Here is a 13,301-nt window from a genome sequence, read left to right as displayed (position 1 = left end):
ACTGTTGCAGCTCCAGCTCTGAGGCCCGGCTGGCTGAAAGCAGGTTTCTGGGGTTTGTTTAGCTTCTATAATTGCAACATTGTTTCTTAGAGTGCAGCTCAGAGGCCGGCAGTGGCAGGCGGGGAACCTTGGCTTCCTCCATCACTGGAGCAAGCAAGCCTCCTGTTTGCTTCAGCTGCCTGGCTGCCGGCCACCATCTTGGTTGGCAGTTAATTTGCATATCACCCTGATTAGCTGATGGGAAGTGTGTCGGAGGTACGGTTAATTACCATGTTTGTCTATTATTAGATAGGATATAACTACTTTATTTACTCATCCATCAAGGAACACTTAGATTGTTTCCATGTCTTAGCTATGGGGAATAATGCTATAATGAACATTAGAGGTACATATATATTTATGAAATAAGTGTTTTCAAAATTTGGGGATAGATACTTAGAAGATGGATTGCTGAGTCATATGGTAGCTCTATTCTTTTTTTTTTTTTTTGGTAGCTCTATTCTTAGTTTTTTAGGACACTTTACTGTTTTCATAGTAGCTGTACTATTTTATATTCCCATGAGCAGTGTGGGAGGATTCTCTTTTCTCCACATCCTTTCCAATACTTGTTATTTCTTGTCTTACTGATGATAGCCATTCTAACAGGTGTGAGGTGGCATCTCATCGTGGTTTTGATTTGCATTTCCCTTATAGGTAGTGAAGTTGAGCATCTTTTCATATATCTGTTGGCCAGCTATGTGTCTTTTTGGGAAAATTATCTGTTTAGGCCTCTGCCCTTTTTTCAATTCCTCACCTAAGGATATGTTTTTATTGATTTCAAAGAGAGAGGAAGGGAGGGAGAGAGAGAAACATTCATCGGTTGCCTCCTATATATTCCCAGATGGGATCAAACCCGAAACCTAGGTATGTGCCCTGATCAGGAATCAAACCTGAAACCCTTTTGATGTATGGGCTGGTGCTCCAACCAAATGAGCCAATAGCCAGGGCGTTCTGCCCATTTTTTAAATCAGATTATTTTTTTGGTTGTTGAGTTGTGTGAGTTCATTATATATGTTGGATTTTAGCCTCTTATTGGAGGTATTGTTTGCAAATATCTTCTCCCATTCTGTTGGCTGCCTTTTTGTTTTGTTGATGGTTTCTTCTGTGGTGCAGGGAATCTTTATTCTAAAGTTTAGGCAGATTGCCCAGATATATAACCAAAAGTAATTCGGGAAGTCATATGCTTAAGATCATTTTTTTTCCCATTTTTCTGATGGTACTAAAGGGAGACTGGACTCTTTCTTAAACTGATCCTTGTTATTCTAAAGCCTTTTATGACTCAAACAGGAGATACAAAATACTACTACCACCTATTCTTTGACTAAAATGACATGGGACTAACTTACAGAAAAAACTGATATTGAGTGAATATAAATGAATTATATCGATGAATTTGACATGCACAGATATACACATAGACACATACATTATTATTATTACCTTTGTTTTATATTTATTGTTGAAGTGGGTGGAATGAATCATCTTCGAGAAAATGGCATAGTGCACCGTGATATCAAGCCAGGAAATATCATGCGTGTTATAGGGGAAGACGGACAGTCTGTGTACAAACTCACCGATTTTGGTGCAGCTAGAGAATTAGAAGATGATGAGCAGTTTGTTTCTTTGTATGGCACAGAAGAATATTTGGTAAGTCATGCATTACTAATAATGTTATTTAAAGAAGCTGAATATATTGTAAATACAGGTAATTAGTCAACCAATTAACTATACAGTGTGTTTTGTAACTTTCAGGACAAGGATTAAATTTTCTAATCTAATGAATATGGTGTGTAATGAGGGAATTAGAGATTTGTTTCTAAGGGGGCTGTCATTTTTCTGTTAAAAATTCTTACAAGTTTTATAACACTCTTAAATTCTTTAATTTTACTAATGCTATGGATTTTTAGTAAAAGAAAAGCTATCTGTTCACTCCAGAAGCATCTAGGTGGTAAAGGCTCCCCTTTTTTTGGATCAGAATAGCTAATATAGTACAAGCTTGTTATAATGATATTCCCTGTAGAGCAAAATTCATTATAATTCTGAAGCAGAATAATCTATTCAGGGAAACTAGTTATTGAAAGACAGAGAGGACCATTGTTAGAAACATGTACAAAAAATGAAATGCCTTTGAAAATACCTAATTTGAAAGTGTAGAAAGCTAGAAAAGCTCTGTTTATTTGGGTGTGTTTGTGTGGAGTTGGTAACCATTTGAACACTTAAGAAAATAGTCTTTTTTGTTCTTTTAAGAAAATATTAAAAGTAAGTACATTTAACACATAATCAGGAAATTTATAGTATGTAGCTACCACTAATTTTTCATGGCTCTGAGTTTTCTCTCAAAAGTCTTAGAATCTGTGACTTTCTTCCAGTTGGATTCTGCTGTTGTAATTTTGTTACAAGAAAAAAGTCTGTGGCCCTAGCCAGTTTGGCTCAGTGGATAGAGTCCCCGGTTCAATTCCAGTCAAGGGTACATGCCCAGGTTGCAGGCTCGATCCCCAGTGTGGGGCGTGCAAGAAGCAGCCGATCGATGATTCTCTCTCATCATTGATGTTTCTATCTCTTCCTTTCCCTTCCTCTCTGAAATCAATCAAAATATATTTTAAAAAATAAAAACCTAATAATGTCTACACTTAAAATATTAAATTCCTTTTTAAAAAATATGTTTTTATTGATTTCAGAGAGGAAAGGAGAGGGAGAGAGATTGATCGCCTGCCTCCTGCACGCCCCCTACTGACCAGAATCGAACCCAGGACCTTCAGTCTGCAGGCCAATGCTCTATCCACCAAGCCAAACTGGCTAGGGCTTAAATTCCTTAAAAAAAAAAAAAAAAAAAAAGAATAAAGTCTAACCATGATGGCTCCACAGTACAGATGGAAAAGTTAGCCTTTGATAAGAGCAGTTCCTTTGTAACTGGAAAGTAGATGTAGAGTATAGGCACAGATTCAGGTAGGTTGGTATTTGGTAAAAGGTATAAAGGAGAATTGGTCCTCTGATTACTTCCATTTCCTTGTTGACGTATGCAATGAGGTCATGAAAATTGAGAGTCAAATGAGGTGGTGTTGGAAGTTTGAGCAAAGGAAGACTTGAAACAGACTTTCAGAGAGAAATTATTAGGAAAATATAGTAAAATTTCTAAGCATTATTGAATACCTATTTTTTGTGTACTGTATTACCATAGAACACAAGTTAGTTTTGTTTTTCTTTGTGTTTTTTTTTTTAAAGCATCCTGATATGTATGAGAGAGCAGTGCTAAGAAAAGATCATCAGAAGAAATATGGAGCAACAGTTGATCTTTGGAGCATTGGGGTAACTTTTTACCATGCAGCTACTGGGTCACTGCCATTTAGGCCATTTGAAGGGCCACGTAGGAATAAGGAAGTGATGTAAGTGATTTCTCCATCTAAATTTTTAAAACAATTTTTAAAATGTATCTTTATATTATTTTGTGTCATCAAATATTAGAGGTGTATGCTAATGAAAATTGATTTAGCCATCATTTCTGGACTTTACTAGTAAGCTATTTGCAGCCTTACAAAAATTTATAGGCATAATTTTTCATATTGTCTTTAAATATCTTATATACAATAGACTATAAATGACATCCAGTCAATCATTAAAATATAATGCTTCTTGGATTTTCTTTCAGTACATTGTTTATTTACTTCTTTTTATGCACTTATTCGTGTTTTTCCTTCATATAACTGAAAAAATAGTAATCTGTGGAGTACTAGAATCATTACCAGATCTAAAAGAAATACAGTTCCTACCCTGAACTGATTTGATTTCTTTTTCCATTTCAAAAATATTAATGTAACATTAATTTTTTTTCTAGGGTTGCGGTTTCAGTCCAAAGATTGCATACATTTTATTAGTACATTATACATTTATGTACTGTCATAATTATTAGGAAATCATTACTGTGTATAAAATTACTCATGTAAACCAAATAGTGGAGGAAAGAAAGATAGATTTCTAGATGTGAAATCTACCGTATTATACAATTTTTTCATACATTGGCTACACATCTTTTTATTTTAAAATGAATTAGTAAATGACCTTGCTTCATGAGAAACAGCCAAACCATTCACACATATAAAACTGAGGTGAAAACTGTTTAATTTAGCAAATGATTTGGGACAGTAACTCACTGACAGCCTAATGTGCGAAACCATATATATATATACACACACACACACACAGTGGGGTCTTGACTTACGAGTTTAATTCGTTCCGTGACGGAGCTCGTAACTCAAATTACTCGATGTCAAATCCAGAAAGTGAACGAGTGAGACACGTGATGCTAGGCTGATGTTGTGGCGTTCACTGTGACGTTCGCTGCGCCAGCTAGCGGTGGGGTATCTGAAGCTGGCTCGTAACCCAAATTTTAGCTCGCAACTCAAAGCAAAAAAATCTGCCGAGAGACGGCTCGTCTCTCGAAAAACTCGTTAGTTGGGACACTCGTAAGTCAAGGCCCCACTGTATGTGTGTGTATATATATATATTTATTGATTTCAGAGAGGGAGAGAGATATAGAAACATCAGTGATGAGAGAGAATCATTGATCGGCCGCCTCCTGCATGCCCTCCATGGGGGATCAAGCCACAACCCCAGGCAGGCATGCGCCCCAACCAGAAATTGAACTGTAACCTCCTGATTCATAAGTTGATGCTCAACCACTGTGCCACACCGCTGGGCAGACCACTAAATATTTAGTGCTGTTTTTTTTTTCTTTTTAAAGATATGTTTTTATCGATTTCAGAGAGGAAGGAAGAGGGAGAGAGTGATAGAAACATCAATGATGAGAATCATAGATCAGCTGCCACTGCCTCCTGCATTGCCCCCTACTGGGGATCGAGCCTGCAATCAGGACATGTGCCCTTGTCTGGAATTGAACCTGGGACCCTTCAGTCCACAGGCTGACGCTCTGTCCACTGAGCCAAACCAGCTAGGACTAATGCTGTCTTTTATAAGCAAACATGACTTCATAATTACAACTGTAAAAGTATAATCTTTTACTTAATCTCATCTGAAAAATTTGAAGGAAAGGCATTTTTCCTTTGATTGATTTAGGAAGTAAAACCAATTCAGCTGATAGAATGACTTTTGCTAAAACCTGGGTATCTAAATGTTTTCCAGCAAAGACAACATACATATTCGTAGGAAGAAGACATCTATTGCTATCCTGATGACTTTGGTATAGCATCATCTTGAGCCTGTGTTACAGCAGTACCCTTTTTAAATAAAATCTCTTCATTAATGAAGGCTGAGAGTCCGTTTGTGTTTTATTATTAAACATAAATTGTGCCTAACAGTTAATCATGCTTTTATTGTCAGAGATAGGTTTTAAAGAAATATCAACATTTCTTGCTGCCCCAAAAATGGATTAAATAAAACTGTGGCACTCCCTAATAAAGGAAAAGTAAAACTCATAAGTAATTGGGAATACCTGATGATTTTGTCTGACTACCATGTGGATAGATATACTGTTAGAAGAATTTATTTCTTTATTTGTAAAGTATTCAACTTTTTAGCAACACTCATGCTAGAAAAATGTTCAGAGGTACTTGAAGTAGTAATAATGACTCTACTAGTGAATGATGCATCTGTGTCACATTATAGCATATTGGTCCCTTTGTATCTCATTTACATGTTATAAATGTGTTTATTTATGGAGCTTACCATAATTCATTAAACTCTTTCAAGAATTTGTAAGCATTCCCTTAAGAATTCTACCATTTATTGTATTTCTTTCTCTTTTCTTGCATTAATCTCACGTATCTCTACTTATTTGTCCACAATCAGATCCTTCTTATGTGAATGCAACTTATTTTTCACATTCATTTCCTTCTTTCCTGAAAAATCTCTTAAGACAGAAATCCTGACTGCGTCTGCTGAGGAAGCAGCAAGCAGTCCAAATTAGTTGTGTTAGCTCTACTTTAACAAAAAAATGTTTTTTATTGATTTGAGAGAGAGAGAGAAAAGGAGAGGGAGAAAGAGAGAGAAACATGGATCTGTTGCCTCCTGTATGCACCCTGACCAGAGAGCAAACCTGCAACCTGGGACATCCAGCTCTTTCTTCAGATCATCTTTATTTTTATCACCTTCATCAAGAATCAAATTAAATTTTGACTTTTAGCCCGGCCAGTGGGGCTTGATCTCTCGTGGGGGATGTGCAGGAGGCAACCAATCAATATTTCTCTCTCATCAGTATTTTTATCTCTATCCCTCCCCCTTCCTCTCTCTAAAATCAATAAATATATTTTTTTAAAAGACATAAAAATTTAAATTTGACTTTTAATTTTGGTATACACACATATTCCTATCTGTGTATGCAAAGAATCTTTCGGATACTGTGCTATGTATAGTTCTATCTTTTTTTTAAAATATATTTTATTGATTTTTTACAGAGAGGAAGGGAGAGGGATAGAGAGTTAGAAACATCGATGAGAGAGAAACATCGATCAGCTGCCTCCTGCACACCTCCTACTGGGGATGTGCCTGCAACCAAGGAACACGCCCTTGACCGGGATCGAACCTGGAACCTTTCAGTCCGCAGGCCGACGCTCTATCCACTGAGCCAAACCAGTTACGGCCTATCTTTTTTTTTGAAGAATGCTGTTGTTCGTTCTGCAGGAATTTCATAGTCCAAATGACTGTGTTTGGGGCTAATATGGTGACCTAGAAACATTCTGTAACATAACTTTTTTGTGTTTGCTCAATTTTTTCAGATGGAAAAATTAATATTTTTGTTGTGAACATCAAGATACTGTTACGTGGCATTCTGAGATCCCAAATGAAAATTAGTTATGGCATATCTAAAATAATCGTACAACCACTATTCTACTTCAGTCAGTCAGATTTAAAGTATTTTGATTGTTTTATGGATCCTGTGAACTCAATCACAAAATTTCGTCTAGTAGCTCATTATAGGTGCTACTGAGGGAAATACTATTGCAAAGCCCATTGATAGGCTGTGCAATAATGAGCTGCTTATTTTATTCTGCTTTTATTCCTCTTTAGGTATAAAATAATTACTGGAAAGCCTTCTGGTGCAATATCTGGAGTACAGAAAGCAGAAAATGGACCAATCGACTGGAGTGGAGAGATGCCTAATTCTTGTAGTCTTTCTCAGTGAGTATATCTCCTCTTTTGCAGTTTGGTGTTTAGAATATTAATTAACTAAAATCACAAATACTTGAGTGTAATTTATTGTTGTTGTTTGTTTTATTAGATGTTATTAAAGCATATGCTTTGATTTGCGATTTTTGTCTTTGTGGTGATGTAAAAATTAATTACTAGTATAATGTATAAATAATTTTGCCAGACCTCTTTGAGGACATAGGACATACATTTTGTAGGTTGCCTGGAAATCTGTGCAATGTGGGGAACCAGGTTAAGATCTCGGTGTCTTTTATACTGACTTCCATATTGGCCGACCACAAATAGTGGTATATAGATCAGAGTAACTAGAATTCTAAAAAACAGGCACTCAAGAAGTTTAATATATCCTCATTTTTAAAGAGTATTCATATTACTCAAAAAGTGAGAAGTAAGAGTTTTCAACTTCCATCATTTCAAAAGTTCAAATGGGTTTAATTTATCAGCAAAACTAAAAATATATATATTCTCAGATATGAATCCTGTTACCACAAAGAAAGATTTAAAGTAAAGTAAGTTAAAAGTAGATGCCCTGGCCAGTTTGAGTCAGTGGTAAGAGCATGGCCTGTGGACTGAAGGATCCTGGGTTTGATTCTGTTCAAGGTCACATACCTTGTTTGTGGGCTGCATTCCAGCCCCAGTCGGGGCACATGCAGGAGGCAGCCAATCGATGTGTCTCTCTCACATCAGTGTTTTTCTCTCTCTTTGTCTCTCCTCTTCCCTTCCATTCTCTCTAAAAATGAATGGAAAAGATATCCTCAGGTAAGGATTAACAAAACAAAACAAAAACGTAGAGAATAAATTATTTTAGGTTTTACTCTGGAAATAAAGCCGAAACACTTACCAATATGTAGAATTTGTGATTAATGAATTAACTGCCATTTTTTCTGAGTGTGATAATTGTATACTACACAAGTGAACACACACAGGTCATGATTTACTGACCTATTATAATTTCTTTTTGTATGACTTTTAACATATAAATATGTATATTTATATAGCACAAACTAAAAAAATATTACCTCTCATTTTATGTATTGATTTCTGTGAAAACTCATTTAAACCAAAATCCTTTCTGAAAACCACTCATTGCCAAAATCCTTTCTGAAAACCACTGTTTTGACAGTTTTATTGCATTGTTTTTAAGTTTCCAAAATAAAATTATGTCATGCAGCTAGAATTACCAAGAGGAATTCATTTTATTGGAGAGAAGAAATTTAATATTATAATAATGACTTGTGTTAAATTTTGATTTATAAAATACTCATTTTGGTAATCTCAGGCAAAACACAAAATTTAAAGTGGTCAGGAAATAAATATTTTCTATGTAATAATTGTATTGCTGAAACCCAGAATCAATAATTTGACAATCTACACTGTGGATTGCATATTTTAGGAGTATAACAGGACTTATCTATCAAATCAGTCTTTAGCACCAAGTTATACATTCTTTAATAAAAATTGCTTAGGTACCAGAAAGCATATGATCTTTTTTTTTGGTTAATCCTCACCTGAGGATATTTCCATTGATTTTTTAGAGAAAGTGAAAGGGAGGGGGAGAAGTAGAGGGAGACACATTGATTGGTTGCCTCCCACATGCACCCAGACTGGGCCGAGGCACATGTATCCAGCCTACAACCGAGGTACATGCCTTTGACTGGAATTGAACCCACAACCCTTCAGTCCACAGACCGACGCTCTATTCACTGAATCAAACTGGCTAGGGCTTTTCTTTTCTTTAAATATATTTTTATTGATTTTTTTAGAAAGATGGGAATAGATAGAAACATTGATCGGCTGCCTCCTGCATGCCCCCTCCTGAAGCCTGCCACCTGGATATATACCCTGTCAGAATTGAAACAGTGACCTCTTTGTTCATAGGTCAAGGCTCAACTACTGAGCCACACCAGTTAGACAATCTCTTTTCTTTTAATAGTAAGGATATTAAGTATTACTAATTAGCAATGAAAACAATACCAAAAATGTAATGACTGAAAAAATAGATAACCATCCTGCCCTAGCCAATTTGCTCAGTGGTTAGAGCATCAGCCCGTGGACTGAAGTATTAGGGTTAGATTCTAATCAAGGGCACGTCCCTCGGTTGCAGGCTCGATCCCACACACACAGCCTCCCTCCCTGCCCTCCAGGGGACACATGCAGGAGACAACCAATGGATATGTCTCATATCGATGTTTCTTTTCTCCCTCCCTCCCTGCTACCCTTCCACTCTCTACAAAAATCAATGGAAAAAAATATTCTCAGGTGAGGATGAACTAAGGATAAAATAAGCATTCCTTTAAAAGAAAAGATAACCATCTCTTTCTTATCCTATATAATAAAGAGCTAATATGCAAATAGTCATAATGGCTCAGACACTCAACACTGGGGGGAGAGGAATGGGGACCAGCCAGGCTGCGGCCCGGGAGAGGGGCAAGCCACACGCCCCATGGTCCCAAGTGCCAGTGCCTGCAGCTGCAGCCTGGGAGAGGAACAAGCCGCCCACTCTGCGGTCCCGGGCGCCTGCGGCTGCATCCCGGGCAAAGCCGCCTGCCCATGGTCCCTGTGGCTATGGCCGGCCTGGGTCAAGACGGCCTAGATCCTGGGTGCCTGCAGCCAGCCAGAGGGAGGGAAGCCTGGGTCCTGGGTGCCTGCGACCAGCCGGAGGAGGGAAGCCTGGGTCCCGGGCAAGGCAGAAGCGGTTGGGAGTGATCAGGCCAGCAGGGGAGCAGTTAGGGGTGATCAGGCCGGTAGGGGAGTATTTAGGGGCCATCAGGCAGGCATGCAGAGGTGGTTAAGGGCGATCAGGCAGGCAGGCAGGCGAGCAGTTAGGAGCCAGCGGTCCCAGATTGTGATAGGCAATCGGACATCCCCCAAGGGGTCCCAGATTGGAGAGGGTGCAGGCCGGGCTGAGGGACACACACACACACACACACACACACACACACCCTTCCCCCGTGCACAAATTTCGTGCACCGGGCCTCTAGTATTTATTAGTCAAGATTGAATAGCAAGTGGGAAAAACCTAATTCAACTGGTTTAAGTGGAAAGAAAATAGATTGACTTTGTAATTAAAAGTTCACATGTGTATGTGACTCAAAGCTCAGCTAAATCCTCAGACTCAGGCTATATCAAGACTTGGTCCCTTCAAATCACTCAGGTCTGCTTTTACCTGCTTTCTCCTTCCCTTCAGTAGGCTCTTTCCTGAGAGCCACAGGAAGGCTGCTCACATTCCCAGACTCACATTCTCACAGGTTTGAAAACTCAGTGGGGGAAAAAGATTTTCTTTCCCAGTAGTTTTAGCAAAGATTTTTGGAATTGATTCACATTTAACTAACTTATATGCTACCACCTGACCACCTCCAACTAATCATAACCAAACCTGGCTTTTATACCCATCTATGCACAGGGATTAGAGTTAGAGAATAGAGAGGTGTAGATTCTCTTACAAAAGGAGGGAATATACATATCTGTTAGGCAAAAATTTAAAATGTCCACTACATATTTTGAAAATTGTTCAGATAAGGAATTCTTTCAAGGCCTGTTACATAGTCAAGAATATATTTTAAGACTACTTGAAATTCCATAATTGAGCATCTGTTTGAGCATATTTTATAATTTAGAAAAAGAATAAAGTCCTTTATTAGTCAAAAGTTATTCGTAATTGAATTGGCACTAATTGATTACTAGATGATTATAGTAATTTTACTGCCTAAATAAGTGCCAATGTAAGAAACTAATTTGAGCAAACTGATCACATATGCTGAGGAGCAGGATCTCAGATGCTCTGGAGAATGGCAGCTTTCCAGCTTATTTTATATACTAGAATCAAAGGAGACCTCAGGAAGGTGCATGAAATCCATTGGTGATAGATTAAGGAAGCGGGAGAAAGCAGCAGAGCAATCTCTAGGATTGGATAAAAGACAAAATGGAGAAACACATACTTCCTTTAAACAGGATATTTAATAGTTAACATTCACAGCATGTAGAGATGGTATGCAGGGAACAAAATAACAATGAAGGGGTCTGGTGCTCTGGTGTCCGCGGTAGTGGCTTCAAGAGTAGGAAAATAAAATTACTCTGACATTTCAAAGGTATGTCATCCTAGATGCATAAGAACAATACACAGAACTCACTTAAGGTAAAGTTAACCTTTGCTAGGGAAGCTATAGGCCTGGATGTGACTACCCGCTATGATTTTCCCAGTGAGAAATTAGTGGTCAGGCCATCCTGTGTGGTTATTTCTCTTGATCCCTGAGCCTGCCAGGCCTGCCATGTGCCCCCACTGAGCTTGTCAGCTTTATTGTATAACCCCTTTTTCATTCACAGAAGTATACTATAAAAGGCATATAAATTCAGCCTAAACAATTATATATTGCAGTGCCATATTAAAAGGACATTAAAAAATAAAGGATGCCAGGCCATTGTGACTCAATGGTTGACCAAGATGTCACTGGTTCGATTCCCCATCAGGGCACGTCCCCGGGTTTCAGGCTTGATCTCTACCAGGGAGAGTGCAGGAGACACCCAATCCATGTTGATGTATCTCATGGATGTTTCTATCTCCCTTTCCCTTCCTCCCTCCCCCCACCCCCCCTCTCTCTCTCTCTCTCTCTGTCTCTCTTAAAAAATAAATACATAAAAAATAAAGGACATTAAAAACCCTGAAATTAAACAATTATCTTATCCTCATGATCACCTGATTGATTTCACCTAGATGTTTTTGTATATACAGTGTTAGAATGTGTTTGGAAAAGTGAGGAAGCTTGGGAATGAGAGAATCAAAGAAAATAACCAGTAAAAGATAAATTAACATAAAAATACCATAATCCCTGATTTATTGACAAGTAATATTAAACTAAGGTTACCTGGCTTTTTGAAAAGTTGGAAGATTTTTTAAAACTTTGATCTAATCTAATAACAGTTCCTTTGATTTGGTAGTAAATATTATGACTTTGTACATAGATAAAATACACATTCATTCTTCAAATTTTTTTTAATACTATTTTAGGGGTCTTCAAGTTCTACTTACCCCTGTTCTTGCAAACATCCTTGAGGCTGATCAGGAAAAATGTTGGGGTTTTGACCAGTTTTTTGCAGAAACTAGTGATATACTTCACCGGATGATAATTCATGTTTTCTCGCTACAACGAATGACAGCTCATAAGATTTATATTCATAGCTATAATACGTAAGTACCTCTTTATTTTTTCTTCCTAGATGATAATGTTATATAATAATTATCTTCATAAATTAGGAGAGAAAATAGAAAAGATACCTCAGGCACCCACTTCCCACTTAGAGAATAACGTTTAAGTGCTTAGTATACATATGCTCACCCAAGCCTGAGCCAAATCTTAGCAAAGGCTTGTGGGGAAGACAAATCATAACATTGCTGCTGAAACGTTTCTTTGATTTCATGAATCTGTTTAGGGAGAATCTAGCTTTTTCCCAAAAACATTTTGAAAATACCTGGTTTTATTAATTGAGTTAATAAATACTATGTAGTGATGTTATAAGTACTATTCTCAGTTCTTTATATATTTAAGTCACTTAGTCCTCACAACAAATCTGTGAGGTGGGTCCTATTGTTCCCATTTTACACATGAGGAAACCTAGCACAGAGGAGTAACTGAAAGTAATTCAGCAAATAATTGGAATAACTGGAATTCTAATTCAGTCTGATTTCAGAGCCATTGCTCTTAACTCTGCTATGTTGGCTCCCCATCTACACTAATAAAAGAGAAACATGGTAATTAGCGTACGACCACTACCCTTCCCATTGGCTAATCAGCATATCCTTATGCAAATTAACTGTCAGCCAAGATGGTGGCCGGCAGCCAGGCAGCCAGGCAGCTGGAAGTGAACATGAGGCTTGCTTGCTCCAGTGACTGCGGACTCCAACGTTCCCCGCCTGACTTGCCGGCCTCTGAGCTGCAACTCTAAGAAACATTGTAACAAATATAGAAGCTAAACAAAACCCCAGAAACCAGCTTTCAGCCGGCCGGGATCTCAGAGCTGGAGTTATACATTGTTTCGATTATAGAACGCAATCAGCAGCGGAAGCCTCAGAGCTAGAGCTAGAGCTAAAGCTGGTCCAAAATAAA

General features: G+C 37.9%; 1 protein-coding gene across 4 annotated transcripts in view; it reads left to right on the top strand.

Annotated features, from left to right (window-relative positions):
* TBK1 (TANK-binding kinase 1) overlaps positions 1-13,301 on the top strand; it is a 45,258-nt gene that overhangs the window by 11,074 nt on the left and 20,883 nt on the right. For all 4 annotated transcript variants that reach the window (XM_005872689.2, XM_014544940.1, XM_014544938.1 and 1 more), the window contains 4 exons: positions 1,505-1,686; positions 3,262-3,422; positions 7,060-7,170; positions 12,206-12,385. In XM_005872689.2, the coding sequence (XP_005872751.1) occupies positions 1,505-1,686; positions 3,262-3,422; positions 7,060-7,170; positions 12,206-12,385 (634 nt within the window). The remainder of the gene's footprint in view (positions 1-1,504; positions 1,687-3,261; positions 3,423-7,059; positions 7,171-12,205; positions 12,386-13,301) is intronic.

Source organism: Myotis brandtii, unplaced genomic scaffold (genome assembly GCF_000412655.1).
Source record: "Myotis brandtii unplaced genomic scaffold, ASM41265v1 scaffold389, whole genome shotgun sequence".
NCBI classification, from domain to species: Eukaryota; Metazoa; Chordata; class Mammalia; order Chiroptera; family Vespertilionidae; genus Myotis; species Myotis brandtii.
Note: the sequence above shows the minus strand (reverse complement) of the source record. Positions and strands in the feature narration are given on the sequence as shown.